Genomic DNA, 19,742 nt, shown 5'->3' with positions numbered 1-19,742 from the left:
ATGATGGGGATCACCACTTTATGGATATTAACAGCTGCACAAAGAGTATCTACACCATTGGTTATTTATCCTGGTTGATTTCTTCAACTCTCATCATAAATTAAGAGCTCTTCCCTCAGTGCTTAGCTGGGTGACACCACGTACTTCCATTTATTTGTTCATTTCTTCATAATCCCATCACGTGATATATCACCATTTCTTGCCATAGACTAAATCTTTTATGACATTTACTCCCCTGGCACATTATTTCTACAAGCTCTGTTTACATACCATTATCTGGTACTCTTAGTTTCGATGGCAAACAAACACCACCACCTCAGTTGCATCAGTGGTATACTAAGTCATATACAAAAGGAAAACTAACAGCTTCCTGTTGTCATAGATATTCCATACAGTTTACTGCACCATACAGTGCATACAGTGCTTCAATGAAGTAATTTAAACAACACTGGAGACTTAATGTTGCACAACTTGTAGCATTTTTCTTAAACCTTTGTGTGACAAAAGGGTTCTTCCAGCAGAACAATGAAAAATGTGTGAGCATGTACTATTTGGGAATAACAATGAATAAATCTACTCAATTTATTATGTAGTTTTATGTCTACCATGAGGCATGGGGTGCCAAACATTTATACCAATGAAGGAGAAGGAAAACTGTTACACACAGTTATTTCAGTGGAATAGCAGTGGTGTATTTATATAGTAGTTTCACTTTAAGTGTTAATTATCTTACTGAATACAAATTGAACCATAGAGTACGAATTACAGTGAATTCTCTCTTTATGTGGATTTATCTAAAGAAACATAAAAATTTAAGATTCACGTCTTTCTTATGCAATAGCATGTATGAAACAGAGTAGGCTGAAACAGTAGGCTGAACATATTAGAACTGTACCAAATCTTACCGTGTTCTGTTCGGATATTTCTTGCTGTCTACTTTGTTCTGAACCCTCTGTGTCAGAGTGTTTATAACAGAATCCGGCAAAGGTTTTTTCTGCTGTGGTTGCTGATGCATCCAGAGCAGGGGCTGAGACAACTGAGATGTTGGCATTTTCTGGGAAGCCATCGCATTTCTCTGTTGTTGTTCAGTGATCCTCCTTTGTTCTGCTTCCTATTAGAAAACAGACAGTTGTGAGTATGATTCAACACACTATATATGAGAGAGAGAGAGAGAGAGAGAGAGAGAGAGAGAGAGAGAGAGAGAGAGAGAGAGAGAGAGCTCACTGTGCACCAGGGCATCAGGTGAAAGCATCAGAATACAATTTCCAATTTATTGCATTAAAGTAAGGCTTACATTGTACTGTTATCCACAGTTTTTCTAAGACTTTCTGAATTGGTTCATAAAATGAATAATTTTGACACACAAAATGTAAATTCAGACATTTTATTAATTCAAACAGAAATCATTTAACCAGGTTACATTATTTCTACGTTAAGCACCTTAGCATCAGGTTCTTCGAGTTAACAAGACATTTAACTCTGATGTTATTAGAGGTAGAGTAGTAACTCCACTGAAAAGAAGGAAAAATGCATTAGCCATAATTTAGTTTACAATCACTGTCAAAAATGTGATGATGCTTGCCAGCATGTTATGAATCCTTGTGCCTTTAATGCTCATAATTAACATAATGAGCAATACCTTTCACTCAACGATTTGTTATTTATTTATTATGATTATATTTCCATGTATCACTACATCTACAACACCATTTACTGCTGTTAGCCACAGAATACCCAAAGAAACACATTCTCTGGTATAAACAGTTTGGCATGCAATACACTGTTCACTGTAAGTTATACAAAATTGAAAACCACCTCTTCCGCATAAAAAAAAAAAAGCTGCCACAAGAGATGCATGTAACAACAACAAGAAATCTCCTACCTGTATCAGCCAATGTTGACTGTTGAAAGTGCCGCGTTTACTTTCTGGTTTCCTCTTTGCTTGTATCCAGTTGTCAGTCGGGATAAGCCGAGGGCGAGGCACAGCACTCAGTGCTTGCAAAGTCTGTCGTGTCATTTGTTGTCCCTGGATATGGTTGGTTCCTGAACTTTGGAAGTCTTTCTGTTGTGTGACAGGACTGAAGACTGGTGTCCAGCTGCTCCTGGAAAGATAAATCATTATGAATTAGAAATCAGTTTCCAACTTAACACAACTTGGATCTATTAATTTCATGTTGAACTTCAAACAATGTTTCCTAAAACAACACAAAACACAGGACATTTTTAATATGTCATCATACTGAGCATAAACGTGTCAGTTATTTTGATTCAGTTTACTGGGCTGTTCTGAATTCATCTTGATGTGTAATCAATTTTTACAACTCATTCATTACATGCCAATCTTTAATTATTTTATTTCATGTGCTTCAGTTAGAGACATTTGCAATTATGACATTTACCTCATCAAATTATGAATATAAAATACTTAAATGAGACTAGTACTTCATTTCATAATAGGAAATTTAATGAACATGGTCACCCTGTGAATCAGTGACTGCAGCCACATACATACGATTTATTACCTGCTGTAATTCTCTTTTTCCTGCCAGTCTTGCTGTGCAGGTTGAGAATGATGGGTGGAGACCACCTTTGGTGGACTCTGTTTCCATTCCTGTTCTGGTCGCTTTTGTTGAAGATCCGGCATGGATTGGCAGTGCTCTGGAAGCATGCTCCTGGAAGTAAACTGAGTTATGTTCTTTTGAGGCAAGTGTCTCACTGCAGATATGTCCTGTAATGACAGGCGTCCTTTGTTTCCCCATTGTTGTGGTTGTGGTAATTTATCTTTATGCCTTGGAATGATTTCTGCTTCTCTCTCTAATCTTGTTCGTTCCATATGTAGCATGGCCTAAACAAAATAATGTTAACTCAGAGAACTGCAGAATTAATGTTCAAATTTTTGTCTATACATGTGTGTTTTACTGCCTTATTAGCAGTTGCAAGAGTCCATAAAAACTGGTAAAGATATCAGTTCTGTTAGGTCAACTTTCACTACTACTACTATTACTAATAATAATAATAATAATAATAATAATAATAATAATAATAATGATGTTGTGATGAACACACTTAACTGTTGATTTCCTGCTGATGGATTTCCTTCATCACCATCATGTAAATGTAATTGACATACAACAAAAAGAAAAAAATTGAAACCAAGCTAGTAACAGGAAGCTCTGTCAACACTTAGAACTGTCAACAGGGCTTTAAATTGTGAGAAAATACTAAGTAAAAATGAATAATTTAAATGAATTACATAAGTGCATCCTTTGTATATATAGTTTGGTGCTGGCATGTTCTGTAGAATGTAGAACACATACATTACATTCTCTCAAACAATCTAGTTTTATTTCTACTTCATATTTTTGGGATCATTAATTTATTGAATCATCCTAATAAATAGATGTAAATTCCTGATACACCAGCTTTATCAATCAGATTGGTATTTCCAGAAAATGAATGTCTGTAACATGGGTCCCATGTAATATTAATTTATCTGAACTCTCTATTTTCCACAGATGTGTTATATTTAATTTTTATACAAATAGTAAGGTAATTCATTCATGACAACTAAATTAGAAAAGCTGATACAGTCACCCCTGACAGAACTGTCGCTGACTTTTAGTAGTACATACAAGCAACTATTAATCTGCATAGCAGATTAATAGTTTCCATTTACTTTCCTTCGCAATACAGTAGAGCACAGTGCTGCCCTCATCACCAGGTACACACTTGTCTGGGGTATTTAAAGACAATATGAACAATAAATTTAATTCATGGATATGAGTGAACTGCAGCAGTTCTGCTGTCCAACATACAACAAAGAGACGTGTTTATAAAAATCTGCAACTGAAGTTAAATGTTGACTACATGGACTATGCTCCCAAGTACTTGGGATCTGAATTATTTACTGTGGAATTATGCACTAGAAGAGAATTTATGTCAATTTGTATCCGATTATGCGAAGAGACTGGTCTGAAGATGACAATTTACCAATTAAGAAAAAAGCAAAACTTAAACTGCATGAACCTTGCAGTCATTAGGGATGGAGAATCTCAGATGGGGAAAGGGTGGGGAAGGACATCATCTGCGTCATTTTCAGATGACCCATTCTGGAATTTGCTTCAAGTTATTTAGGGAAGCCACAGAAAACCTAACTCTGTATATTATTAGAGTTACAAAACAGCAGCACACATGCTCGGCACTGCATTCTGAATGTTTGAAGGGCTAGTGGGTGAGAGAATGATTTGGAACCTAGCAGATGACCATAGCCTGTAAATTAACATTGGAAGTTTAAAATAATCTAAGGAAACAGATGTTGAGATCTGCATCACCAGGCAATGAAACTATCATGAAAAATGCAGCAATTGAGAGATGTGACATTGTGACTGGAAAAGTGATAAATTTGTCTGTGCTCTATTGTTTAGCAAATCTCATTCTCCACTCTCAATGTGTTGCCCTAATAAAATAGATTCAAACTGTTTCAGTAATAAAGATGAACACCATTACACCAAACACTGTGTAAACATCACTCTCACTTAAGCACTTTACAATGCAGTGTGACATCCTTTTAGTTTAGTTTCTCTGTACATAGATCATATGTTACAATGATATTGGACACCACATAATTCAAGTTTTATATGCAATGAACAAAATTTCTTACTAATTTATCACCAATACATAAAAATATTTTTTAATAATAATAATAATAATGTTATTATTATTATTATTATTATTATTATTATTATTATTATTATTATTATTATTATTATTATTATTATTAATAATAATAATAATAATAATAATAATAATAATAATAATGTTATCATCACAGGTGAAGACACCATGGACTACGGCAAATATCGCATCTTCAAAAGCAAAACTGACAGGCGCGTTCCCAAAGGTGTTCCACTACTGGGGATGGCCTTCATGGTTCAAAAGACCTTAGTCAAAACCATAAAAGAAGTTACACCTATTAACAACCGACTGATGACTATGCGGGTTCAGCGTACCAACAAAAAGTACACACTGATCAAAGCACATGCCTCACCAACCAGAGAAATGAGAAAGACCCACAGTCTGCAGAAAAATTCAGGTCAACCCTCAAGAAAGTGATGTCCAAAGTCCCCAGAGGTGATGTCAAACTCCACCTGGGCAACTTTAATGCACAGATCGGCAGAGAAAAACAACATAGGGAAGCAGTCAGACATTATCCATTGCATAAATTTACTAACAAAAATGGCACATGGCTCATAGAACTCTGCCAACAGAACAACCTCAAGCTCATGTTGACATCCCTCTGAAAAGATCGCAGAAAACAGAAAACCTGGCACTCACCAGTCCACCAGTTAGGTGACTTCTAAAGTGGCCATGTGGCAATCTCATACCCAGAACAGAAAGAGATCCACAATGTGCAGGTACACAGGGGAGCCAACATTGACTCTGATTATTACCTAACATGTGTAAAAGTCAAATTCACCCCAAAGAGAACTTTCAGAAAACCCCCTTAGCAAAATTTGACACAAATAATATTTCAGAATCTGGAGTGAAAGAAGCCTGGGAAAAAGAACACATAAATGACTGGCAAAATTCCCACAGAGAAATCAAAGGAAAAGCACAAGCCCTCATTCCTCCAAAGAAGAACCCTTGGTGGGGTACCGACTGCAAGAATGCATCGTGACTAGGAAAGTTACATATCAGAAATACAAGAGCAAAAAATCCCCAGACAATTTACAGGCTTTCAACAAAACACGAAAAACAATAACAAAAATTTTCAGACAAGCCAAGAGAAAATTCATGAAAGAACAGTTGGACTCCATAGAGGACAACTTCTATATCTACAACACAAGATATTTCTACAGGATGGTTGGTTGGTTTTGTTTGAAAGAGGGAGGGGAAGAGACCAAACTGCGAGGCCATCGGTCCCTTGTTCCCGGTAAAATAATTACCCAAGGGAAAGAAGAAAAAAAAGGAGACGTACAGCACAGTAACAGAAGACAGGAAGAACCAGAAGAACGACAGCAGGCCAACCAACACTACTATGGACAAAACAGGAAAAGAAAACTACACAGAGAAGCAAGCAACAGGTGGAAGGGGCAAAAACAAGATAGCAGATGACCATGGCTGGCTGACCACAAGAATAAAAAGGAAAAGCTAGCCACTCTGTGACACATCAAAACATCCACCCTAAAAGCATTAGAGTGGAGAACACAAAGGGATAAAGGACATGCACTGAAACTTATATAGAATAATAAAACCCACCGTCGCGTACGAAACGCGAAACTAAATTAGCCAACGAGGCGTTATCAGCTAAAATTAATGGCAACAAGTCCGGTAACTTAAGAGTCCACAGCACGGCAGCCAAAGGAGGACAGCTCACCAAGGTATGGGCCACTGTCAGCCCGGCGCTGCTCCAACACTGAGGTGGGTCATCACGGCACAGGAGGTATCAGTGTGTCACCCAAGCATGGCCAATGTGGAGCTGGCAGAGAATCACAGAGTCCCTGTGAGAGGCCAGCATGGAGGACTGCCACACATTCATAGTCTCCTTAATGGCACACAGTTTGTTGTGCGTGCTGAGGTTATGCCATTTCGTCTCCCAAGGCCACAAAACCTTGTGGCGTAGTACTGAATGCAGGTCAGTTGCAGAGAAGCTGATCTCCATAAGTGGTTTCCATGTAGCCTGTTTGGCCAGCCTGTCGGCAAGTTAATTGTCTGGGATTCCGATGTGACCTGGGGTCCAGACAAACACCACTGAATGACTGGACCATTCCAGGGCATAGATGGACTCCTGGATGGTCGCTACCAAAGGATGAAAACGGTAGCATTGGTCGATAGTTTGTAGGCTGGTCAAGGAGTCAGTACACAGAGGAAACAACTCCCCAGGGCACGAACAATGTGCTCAAGAACATGAGATATAGACACTAGCTTGGCAGTGAAAACACTGCAGCAGTCGGGCGAGGAATGCTGTTCAGTATGTCCTCCATGGACATACGTGAAGCTGACGTGAGCATCAGCCATAGAGCCGTAAGTGTAAACCACTTCGGGGCCTTGGTACATGTCAAGCATGTAGAGGAACTGGCAGTGGAGAGCCCTAGGGTTAACTGGGTACTTAGGGCCATCTGTAATGTCCAGGCAAAGCTCTCGCCTAGGTGTACACCATGGAGGTGTACGTGAATGGACCTCAAGTATAGGTGGTAAAGGCAAGGACTCTAGTTCAGAAAGATGGGATCTAACATGAACTGCAATTGGAAGCCCTGTCCTGGGCTGCAAATGTAGGAGATGAACCGACGTGGGTGGGAAAAGGAGATGGTGAATCAGATCCGCAGGAGAACTATGAATGTGTGCAAAGTAACTGGCCAACAATTGAGCATGCCTAACGTGCAATGGAGGGACTCTAGCCTCCACAAGGAGGTTGGTCACCAGACTTGTCCTAAAAGCTCCTGCCGCAAGGTGAACACCACAATGGTGCACTGGGTCGAGAAAATGCAATGCTGAGGACACCGCCAAACCATAAATCAGACTCCCACAGTCAAGGTGGGATTGAAGAAAGACTCTGTAGAGCTGCAACAGTGTACAGCGATCTGCACCCCAATTAGTGTTGCTCAGGCAGTGGAGGACATTGAGGTGCTGCCAGCACTTTGGCTTAAGCTGATGAAGGTGAGGAAGCCAAGTCAGCTTGGCATCAAAAACCAGTTGTAAGAATCAATGTGTCTCCACTACAGTGATTCGATCATCATTAAGGCAAAGTTCTGGTTCTGGATGAATGGTACGATTCTGATGGAAGTGCATAACACATGACTTTGTGGCCAAAAACTGGAAACCATGAGCTATAGCCCGTGACTGTGCCTTGTGGATGGCTGCCTGTAGACGCTGCTCAGCAACACCGGTACTGGTGGAGCAGTACACAATGCAGAAGTCGTCTGCATACAGAGAAGTTGAGATGGACGCCGTGACAACTGCTGCTAGAGCAGTAATGGCCACTAAAAATAGGGAGACACTCAATACAGAGCCCTGAAGGACCTCATTCTCCACACAAGTGCTCACAAGTATACTAACCTCTTACAATTTACATCACTCTGTGGAAAAAAATTGATGACAGTGTTGAAAAGCAGAATGTCAGCAGTACTCTTGTACAGCAACTGCTGAAGACACGAATAACTAACAGGCCTATATGAACATTGTTTCTTCATTAATAATGTGGTACCTATGATTAAATCAACTTGTTCAGTAAGCCACTGCAGTGTTCAAACAACTATCTGCTATAATCAGTAATCCATATGAAAATGAGACTAGACATTTTCCATGACAATATACTATTACTAATACTAGAATAATTACATTTCCTGTAATAAAACAAAAGATGATTTTTCTGTTCTATTTTAGAATTTATGGGACGCAATTGAGAAATAACCATATGTTTACTTTCGAGATTTAGATCTTGACAATTGTCCCTGAATAGAATCCATGCTGGTCTTAATCTAGAACTACTAGCAATATTAGATGGAGATAAGAGTGTTTCTCCAGTATAGATTTAGATAAAATATATTTGAAGCTGCCACTAGATGAAGCCTCACAAAGATACTGATAAGAAACATACTATACTGTCTATACCACTCCCTGTATCACTACAAGCACTTCCCTTTTGGTGTAGCCAGTGCACTGATGGTGATCTAAAGATATTCATAAAAGCTTACACAAACCATTCTATCCTGCACTAATTACCCAGGAACAAATCACAGATTCTAGGACGCTATTTATTAAGTTGAAGCAAGAGGGTCTAATATGTAGCTTGCAGAAATTCATGTTGAATACTTAAGTCACACATATAAAAATAATATTAAACTGACTAAATAGCATATTTTTGTTGTTAGGCCAACAAAGGTACAAAACATTACACTTCAATTATTTTTGAGGAAAATCAATTACAATGGAAGGCTCATCTCACCTATAGTAGAAAAAAACACTCATTAAATAGGGTGTGAAGAAAGATGTTCTTTCTAAATGGACAGCAGAATATGACAAAGTATCTGAGGCACTTAAGATTAAATTTAGGTTGTGGTCATGTCTGACAACCTTCATTCTTGAGAAACAACTCGTGCTCGCACCTGATACCTTTGAGTACAATATGTGAGCCACATCGGTACGCTAAAATGCCCACATGCCAGAGCATCTGATCACATTTTCCACCAAAACTTTCACATCTGCACAACAAAACTATTCACAAAATTTTAATGGAGTAACAAATTTCATTTGATCACCGACCTTAAGCTATTATTGGCCTGCACCCATGGCTTTTAGAATAAACAATGCAAAGCACACAAAGTTGGACCCTCTTCTGAAGTGCATACCTCTACGAGATCATTACAAATAAGCAGTACAACACATGGACATACAGCCACTGCTGCCACTACTTCCTATGGACCCAGATCCAAACCCAGATTTTGGTATGACAGAAGTAGCATATTTTCAAAACAGATATGGAAATACAAGAAAGCTTAGCGAATCTTCCAATTGCATTTTAAAATGTAGTTGGGGCCACATTGGAAAATGATATTCTTCAACAAGTAATGCACTACATGCAAAATGTTTGGCCTGAACTTCTGTCAATCAGAAAGGTTTTTTTCCTTCTTAATTGCAGGCTCATGAAGGTACACAGAATGTCACTGTTTGTTACTGACAGACTACCACCATGTAATAATTCACTTGTGTACCCAGTACACAGAGCAACAGGCAGCTGTCCCACAAAGGTTGTGACTGTGGCATCTCCAGGCAGCCCGAGGACCGCATCCACTTACGAACTGACAGTTGAACTACAACAAGTGATCATTACTGAGAACTTCTTACAGTTCATTTTGGCATGCTGTAAAAACTTCCATGGCTAAAATTGAATAAAAAAATTATGATCCATGCCATTTAAGCCACAATAAAACAGTGAAGTAGAGCAGCTAGCTTACACTTCCAAAGACCATTTGCAGATGTGTTGGGAGGAGACAACTTCAGAATCTGCAAATACATATAGGATCACATTCACCAACTGGATGAGCCTGGCTGTACTCTCATAGCTGGTAACCCTTCTGGTCCTTGCTGAATGGGTGGCAGGAAGGAGATTGGTTATAAATGGTAGGTGTAAAAACAATGAGTGAACGAATAAAACGCATTGACACTGCATCACAGTCAGCAGTTTCCTGCTACTCCTTTCTGCATTTGGGTTCTTAATTCAGAAAAATGAACATCTGATATAAAATGATGTATGGCTTGAAACTTTGAAAGATATTGGTTGGGAATATTCAAAGTAATTTATTCCCCAATTTTATTTGGATTTTTTGTCTCAAGGCCATATTTCTGTTTTGCTATGTGACTTTGCAATTTTTTTCAGATTCATCACATGTCTCAATGTCTAAGGGATGAGGTAATGACCAAACCTTGTGTCATATAAACACAGCCAGACCTTTGACCATGCCTTTAATGGTCATTCACAAAGGTCATGAAGGTATACAGAAAATTAAGACATGTTGCGAATCTAAAGCATCAAGTAATTCTCATTTAGCAATCTTTTCACATTCTACAGCTCACATGTAAAATTCATTTACTTCACTGATTACTTCACTGAGTACTTTTCACAGACTTGTCAGATGTTTGTTGAAAATATTATTAACTGTCATTCAGCAACAAAGTGGTGCCACTCAAAGAGTGTACGCATTTTCTTGCAGATAGTGACTCAGCGATTTTCCACATTTTCCTTAACAGCTAGTTTATTTCATACCATTATGCAAAATTACTTGGTAGACAGAATGGTAACTTCATGTCAAGGAGACTTGTTGAACATGCTGGTTTTATTTAGCACACTACAAACAGCTGGCCTGAATAATAATCTACAACAAAGGGGTTCTTCAGTCTAGCAGGTAATATTTAGAGTTTGTCTTAACATGCTGACTGCTACATGACATTATAAGGAAATCCCCGTCAGGCCACACGTGCTGCTTAGATGTGTACTGGCAAGGCATTTATACTTACTATGGCTATGACAAATGCATTTCTAACATTGACACTTGCTCAATGCATATTTGCAAACATATGTAGTATGGTCAATGCTTTTTTTTACCACAGCTACAATTAAAGATTTATGGGTATCCTTCAACATGCTAAACTTGAAGTCTATTTTGTCTTGCTTATCATTTGGGTCACTATTTAAGATTTTGTCAAAAATCAGCTTGCTGTCAAGTATCTGTTTAGGTTATCACAAAGCAAAACAAACATTGTAGAACCATTTGACACATATGTTCATGCAGTGCTCTGTGGTTTTCTCTATCTTCAGCCTTGAACATGAAGATGTCGGTCTAAGAGTGTGAAAATGGTGCTAAAAATGGGTAGATGGTTGTGTTCTTGTCATTAGAGGAAGAAGAGGAGGAGAAAGTTTACAAATGGCACGATTCGAGATGTAATCAACCAAAGGAGGCACTTGGACAAATGGACAGTGACAAACAAAAGTGAAATAAAATGATTTTTGGACTAATTCTAGGGATGAGGTTGGTTAGACTACCATTCTTAGACTTATATTAGTCCCATGATGATGCACATATGCAAACATTTCTGAGGGAAATCATATTCAGAAGCAAATTTGAAATATTGAGAATGATACATTTTGCAGACAACAGAGATAGCAATGGTTTCAATCATTTGTCCAAAGTACAGCCACTTCTAGACAGTTTGGTTATAACTTTTCAAAGTATTAGAATGCACCGTAAGATTATGCAATTCCATTTGTGGCCACATTATATTTAGACAATATTTAAAACAAAAGTTCCACAAATAGGGAATTAAAATATTTAAGATATGCTGTGGATCTGGTTATAAGTATGACCTTCACATGCATAAAAGTTAAAAACTATGCCCATTAAAACTGTAATCTCTCTGTGGAGATTTGTTGAATAAGGGACACAGACTGCACTCTAACAACTGGTATAATAGTTTAGAATTAGTGAATAAATTTAGTGATAAAATATTCTTTTACTGGGGACATTACATTCAAACTGACAGGGCAATTTGGGGCAATTAGTAAAAAACAATGCAACCTGGTAGAGGAAGGAAACAAACTGATTTGATGTTAGTGGAAGCAGTGGCCACAGAAATGCAGGAAGATACGAGTGGTGGTGTGAAAACGTGTAGTGCACAGAGAATTGCCCGAACATTGGACATACGTGTGATCATGGTGCGTAAAATCCTACGAAACATCCTTCTTTGTATCCATTCAAAATTACCCATGTGCACAAGTTGCTTCCTGTTGACCGGCCAGCAAGAGAGACCTATGCTTTAGAATTTCTTGTTCGCATGTAAGTGGGCAATGACTGGCCGTGGAAGATTCTGTAGACAGACGAAGCCCACTTCCATCTGACAGGATATGTCAGTGCACAGAATTGTCGAAAATGGGCAATGGAAAATCCACATGCAGATCAACCAGGACCACTTCATCCTGAAAAGGTCACTGAGTGGTGTGTGTTTATGGCATCAGTTATCATATGGCCATATTTTTCCGGAGAGACGGTTGCTTCTGATCCTGTTACCTGTACCATCACTGGTAAGCACTATGAGTGTCTTTTGCACAATCACATCATTCCAATTCTCCAACAGCATGGATTGGATCATTTTTATGCAAGATGGCACACCTCCGCACATTGCAAATCCAGTTAAGCAGCTGCTGAAGCGCCATTTTGGAAATGCTAGAATTATCATTCGCCATTTCCCAACAGCCTGGCTGTCCCAATCACCTGATCTTAAATCCATGTGACTTCTGGCTGTGTGGCTATCTGAAAGATGTTGTGTTCAGTGTTCTGATTGCAAACATATCTGCACTGAACGCACACACTGAGCAACACATTCTGAACATGACCTCAGAAACACTTTGATCAGTTGTGGAACATACGCCTTAGGTATTGTTATATGATTTGTCATTTGTAGACTACCACTATTAAATGATTATGCTTACAGCACCATCTATTGCTACATTTTGTAACTATTTATTTTTCTTCTGCCATACGTTTCCCCCCCTTCTCCGATAATATCCTGTTGCAATTTGACGTCATTCTCACCAGTGGTATTATTTCTACAGCGGTCTGTGTTTAATTATAATCACCCTGTACATTTACTGTGCTTCAATAAATTCCACTATAAGTTTTTGATTATTAAGTATTTACATGCATTAATGATACAATCCCATAATAAAATTTATTCAAGTTTTACTTAATTTTTATTTAAATAATTCCTTAAAACAGTGTAATTTTTTAGTTTTATATCATATTTCACACTGTCCGTCACTGGCAACTGCCATGGCCTGGACAAAAAGTTTAATGCCAGTCACTAATGACTGATATGCACTTAGCACGTTAAGCAAATAGAGCAGAACACTCTCACAGCAACATGTAGAGCTGATACGCAAGTCGTCTTGGCCTTCCATCTTAAAAAGAGTTGTAAGTGTTGCGAGTCAAGTCGACATCAAGTCGACATCAAGTCCAGCTTACCTACAGTATCCGCTACAAGAAAGGGGAAACATATTTTGGATTCTCTGAATGTGACCAAATTTTCCAACAGATGAAAGAAGCACAAACTCTCAACATCTTACCACGTAAATCCCTGGGAAGATGCTTATTTTTGCAACAGATTCACTTCTGCACAGAAAATGGGCCAATCTTTGGAACTAAAAGGTAATTCAGTGTATCTAATAGCTTATAAATTAATAAAATTATTTCCAGATTGAGAGAGAAGTACTGTCACTAGCTATAGCTATTCATAGATTTCATTTATATCTCTATGGCACCAAGTCTCTCCTGGTGAGGCATTGTAATGTATTAATACATTTGTTCAGTGTAAGCACACAAGTTTGCACAATATTTAGAATAATGGACCTCTTTCTCAATTTATAAAATTATCTAATACAGTATATGGCAAAAAGCCAACACACAGAAGTAAATTCCTTTCAAAACTTCCTGTCTGTCCAGACTTGTTTCTGACTCTTGTGAAGTTATATGCTTCCACCTAAGTGACGAATAGCACAAATGGCTGAAGCATTACCAGTAACTGCAATTTAAGTGTCTCATATTATGATTCAATATGCCTTTCTTTAGCTCATGGCACATTTCATTTAATACGATGGAACAGGTGACATGCCAACCAATGTTGATCTGGCACTTCACACTGCTAACAGTCTGCACCATCAGATTGGGGAAATGGCATATGATACTGCACCTTAGAACATACCACACAGGGCATTGTGTCATCATTCTTCCACCACCTTTATCCCCACATATTATTGTTACTGCACATCAGTTGGTTGGTTGGTTGGTTGGTCAGTTGTTTGGGGAAGGAGACCATCGGTCTCATCGGATTAGGGTAGGATAGGGAAGGAAGTCGGCCGTGCCCTTTCAGAGGAACCATCTCGGCATTTGCCTGGAATGATTTAGGGAAATCACGGAAAACCTAAATCAGGATGGCCGGACGCGGGACTGAACCGTCGTCCTCCCGAATGCGCCACCTCGCTCGGTACTGCACATAAGTCATCGGCGTGTTAAGCTGATGAATCACCATGATCACTGCCACAAATATTGACTAGGAATAGTTGGAACTGTAACACCGTATCTTTTTGTCAATACTGCGATCAGCAGCAAGTTGTTTCTCTGCTGTCTTACTCACCAACATTAGTTATGGCAATAATTGTATCTTAACATGGAAGGTATTCTTCCTTAATTTGACTGGCTCATTGTGGTCAATGCATGCTTTAAAGTTTCTTTACCTCAAATATAGGATGCCGACAAAAACTGAGGCCACACACCCAAACAAAGATTTTTGTGATTGGAGGCTTACCCAGTGGCATTTTTCTTTTATGGCAGTCCCTCATTTACAGGCCAATATATTTCTTATTTCCATGGAAAAATGGCATCAGTATTTGTTACTAGACCCATTTCACTCACAATCACACAGTGAAGTGGGGCACAAGCTACACAACTTTACGGGAAACATTTTGCAAAAGGGACACTAACAAAGCCATGAATATAGATAAAAATGGTCTAGTGGACATATTATACAGACAACAGTACCACACACTTCCGTGTTTCCACACTGTTGGAGCCTGCTGAATGCTGCTGTTGTAGATTTAGGCCACATACCCCTATCTGGGACAGCATATATGGTTACCAGCCCAAAGGGCATAAGTTAACAGATTCCACACTTGCGATTGCTGCTTTGATTCAGTTGAAATTCAGGACAGTTGTAGCTATTACTCCCAGAACCAACTACATCTCCACAGCCAGTAGTTTCCTTTTATGTCACTAATGTCATTGTAGGCATTTTACAAATCCCTGATATGTCAACCTGTCAACTACTGCTGGCATCAGGTTCATGTATGCAGTAGTGTTCCATTGATAGCTCCAATAACAGAGCATATGGAGATAACAACACTCCTGTGGGTGTTGAGACAGAGCCGTTAATTTCTCTTCCTCCCCACAAAAGGTAGCACAAAGTGAGCGTTTTTAAACTACAACAAATCTGAGAAGAAGGGGGGTGGGATATGTAGAATTCTTTGGATCCATTGATGATACCTCAGCTTGAGTACCCAGCATTTACTTGACATGGAGATTCTGTCCACGACAGCACATTCACGCAAGTGTTCACCAACCACGAATCACATGAATATACCACATGTTCATTGTACCTTACGTTAACGTTACTAATGTACTTCACATCAATTATGTCTCTACTGCATTCAATCTCTTGTTTATCTGATTCAGTCATTATGGTGCGCATATATGCTGTTCTGGACTATCAGGTTTGTGCATTTTATTATGATACTGAACACATTTGGCAGTCTGCTTATGACTACTAACTACAGATTTGACTGTCATATTTTTGTGAACAGTAGTGAATGTTACAATACTTGTGACCCAAACATCTGTCTCTGGTTTGAAACTTCCTGGCAGAGAAAAGCCGTGTGCCAGACCAAGACTCAAACCTGGGACATTTGCACTTCACAGGCACGTGTTCAGTCAACTGAGATAATCAAGAATGACTCGTGACCTGCCCTCGCAGCTTTGCTTCTGGCAGCCTAACTTTAACCATGAAGTTGAAAATAAGCACAAGCTCCACTGCAGAGTGAAAATTATTTCTGGAAGCAGCCCGCCCCCCCCCCCCCCCCCGCCCCCCCCCCCCCCCAGGCAGTGGCTAAACCATGCATGGTCAATTACTTTTCTTTCAGGAGTGCAAGTCCTGAAGGTATGAAGGAATACTTCTGTGAAGTTTGGAAGGTAGGAGATGAGGGAGTAGAAAAAGTAAATCTGTGAGGGAAGGTAGTGAGTTACACTTGGATAGCTCAGATGGCACAGCACAATACCACGAAAGGCAAAGATCCTATGTTCTGCCACAAAGTTTGAAACCAGCCCACACACTGGTAGAGAGTGAAAACTCATTTTGGATCCAGCTTTGCTTACAGTTTTGACTGTCTTCTTCTCAGGAACTGTGCTTAGTGCTGCAACAGTCTAGCTGCTCTATAGCATTCCCCCAGACCAATAAAGTTTGCTGTCCACACACACACACACACACACACACACACACACACACACACACACACACACACACACAATTTGCCTGGTTGTCAAGCCTATGATTTTGAACTACACAGCTGTGATGCAGCTACTATTTTAGAAGTACAGCTTTGGACCACTTACAGCAGCATACAGTACAAAGACCCTTTAGATGGTGATCAGCACAACAAAATGTTTCTCCAGAGATAAATACAAGCTACAGAGTAACTAACTGATACCAAACAGAAGGACACTGCACACTGTTACACAATTATAATGATTATCATCAGCAAAGGATGTGACTAATGGTAGCCTTTGGTCTACAATATGTTCAGCATACCATTATTTTGCATTTGCATCACTAAATCTGACTTGTCTGTAATGGATATAAATTAATGCTAGTTTCTTGTTTGTGCACCCATTTAAAGTCCTTCCCGTACTGAAAGGAGTGATATGATACAAGACAATCACAACACACCGACCACTGTACAACGAAACTGTAGCTTTAACAGAACTACATCACTAAACACACACAACCATTTCCATTTACTATGATAATTGCCATGTATTTGTCACTGATTGGCTGTAGGCAAATTACATTGTAGTTGTTATCTAGGATATGTTGCCCAATTTAACATCCCATACACTACTATGAACTTAATTTGTTTCAGTGTGGTCATTTGTTTTCATCATTCTGAATAATATTAAGCAGAGCTTTGGCATTTTTAGTTGAAAACATGTAAACTTTCTAAATGTTCATTTTGAACTAGTTGTAATGGCATACAGATGTGAGATGGCATAGAGAATCTGTTTACCCAGATTCCTAAAGCAATCCCCCATTGAAGTTGATGGTTATGACAGTCTTGCAGTGCCAAGTGCCAGAATTGTTTCTCTGAATTCTTCAGTAATTAATGAAGATACTTAATGAATGCAGCCTCTTAGCACGAAGCTTCAACAGTATCAGCTTCCAGTAACACACATAGAACTGAAATTTTAATACCACTACAATACTTTTAATAAATTTTTTGCTACTTTATCTACATTATAAAATCTAACTTTTTGCTCTGTATACAAGGTGTATTGGAAGTTATTTAATTATCATTAATCTTTAAATATGGAGAACACACACTTACTTCATGTCGCTGAAATTCTCTCTCTTTCTGTCTCATTTCTTCCTCACGTCTTTGTACAGTCTCTTCCAATTCTCTCCTCTGTGCTTCTTTTTCCCACTCAAGCCTCAAATTGTCTTGTTCTAGTTGCCACAGCTTCTCTGTTAGTTCTTCTCCTGTTCAAGAACAACTTAATTTAATAACTGTGTGTTTTTCAACAGGATATTAGTTATTCTAAGACCCTTGAAAGTGCAATTATCCAATTTCTTCCAGGGTATACACCAAAATGACATGAACAGAAGACCATTTCATGAAGACTACAGGTGGGGGACTGATGTGGTTGGGTGACACACGAAATTAAAAGAAGCGCACACATGCGGACAGCCTGGCAGGCTGGGTGTGGGGGTGGGGGTTGGGGGAGAGATGGGGAAGGTGGGGGGGGGGGGGGGGGGGGGAAGAGGAGAGACAAGAGAGAGACCGACCATGAAAGCCTTGCAGGAGGAAATAATCAAATAAGAATTGTGGAACAGTGTATAAGAGGAAATATGATGCAATGGGGCAGAAATGGTTGATCATCATCCCAGCTCATTATAGCCATTTATGTTGAAGTATTTCCATGATGCACCAACATCTGATCACCTAGGTTTTATGAAGACTACACAGAATGACACACATCCTATCTCTGGCCAAGCGACTGTATGGAAGGCCAGCGATCAAAGCACATGTCACAATTATTTCTGGGGCATATAATACCAATTCCACCTACAGCAGCATCATTCTACTGGATTGGGATTTACCTCTTGGGGAGGTTTCCAGAGTCAACCAATGGTAATCAATGGATCATAGTCTCCACTGACCACCTTAGCTGCTATGCTGTTATTGAAGCTGTGGTAACTCCATAGCTCCAAAAACTGCAAGGTTTCTTGTAGATGACACCATTTTTAAACACACAGCAACCTGTGTGATAATCATTGACCATAGAAAAGTTTTCCAGTTGAAACTCTTATCAGAGGTACTTTCATATTGCAAAATCTCCTACAGGGTGACAAATTCCTTACACTTACAGATGAATGGTCTCTCAGCACACTTTAAGTAGACACTGGCAGATATGCTCTTGATGGATGTTGATGTCAAACAGAGAGATTGGAATACAGCAGTGCCCATTGTGATGCTCCTAATAACAGCAAAGTATGACACGACAGGCTTCATGCCATTCTTTCTGCTGCACAGCCTTGATGCTGAAATGACAATGGATACACTGTTCCTGTTTTAACCAGATGATACTCAGGAAGACTATGTGAAATGTCTAATCACCAGAATCAAAGCAGCAGGACAGCTGACTCATATGGTCACTTAATGCCCAGGAGAAAGATGGAGTGCTGTAATGCCAAGTATGACCAGTGAGGTACACCCCAGGGGACTTGGTATGGATTTTTATGCCTGTCCGGAAAGTTAGACTACAGGAAAAATTACTAAAATGCTACTTGGGGCAATATTGTATTATTTCTTGCTTATCACATATTACATATGCAATTTAGGATTATGACCCTTCATCAAGAAGATAAAAAGCTAAAAGGCATTATCCATGTCACCCTTATGAAGCCCTATTACTGTCCTGAGAGTACTCAAAGGCATTTGAAAACTGCTCAATCCCAAAGCTTCAACAAGAGGGGCACCCTTCAATGCCCATGACAGTGAGGAGAATGTGAATTGATCTGAATGAGGAAACCCTCAAGCACTGCCATACAGAAGATCAATGGCAAGCTCTAGATCAAGGATGCTGTAGTCTGCTTCAATGAGAATTTCTGAAACAGCAAAGGAGCAGCAATGCCACAAGCTCTGCTGCATGCAATGTGGAGTAGTGGTTAGATTCCCTAGGTGGTGTGCTGTGGGTCACAAGTTCAAATCCTATCACCAATAAATATTGGTTGTTTAGTATTTCTCATCCCTAGAAGCTTTTTGAAAATTCTTGTTTGTTATGTTTGTGTGTTCTGGAAATGTTTATATAAACAGCAGCATTCTCTGCACAGGAGGCCATTGTAGTCCATCTGTTCGTTGGCATCCATAA

At 39.3% G+C, this 19,742-nt stretch overlaps 1 protein-coding gene across 1 annotated transcript in view; it reads right to left on the bottom strand.

Annotated features, from left to right (window-relative positions):
- LOC126299538 (uncharacterized) overlaps window positions 1-19,742 on the bottom strand; it is a 462,448-nt gene that overhangs the window by 12,674 nt on the left and 430,032 nt on the right. Inside the window, 4 exon segments of the mRNA XM_049991532.1 lie at window positions 906-1,111; window positions 1,883-2,102; window positions 2,523-2,845; window positions 17,699-17,850. Coding sequence (XP_049847489.1) covers window positions 906-1,111; window positions 1,883-2,102; window positions 2,523-2,845; window positions 17,699-17,850 — 901 coding nt within the window.

Source organism: Schistocerca gregaria, chromosome X, assembly GCF_023897955.1.
Source record: "Schistocerca gregaria isolate iqSchGreg1 chromosome X, iqSchGreg1.2, whole genome shotgun sequence".
In the NCBI taxonomy this organism is placed as follows: domain Eukaryota; kingdom Metazoa; phylum Arthropoda; class Insecta; order Orthoptera; family Acrididae; genus Schistocerca; species Schistocerca gregaria.
The sequence above is the reverse complement of the archived record's forward strand: the minus strand, read 5'-3'. Positions and strand labels throughout refer to the sequence as shown.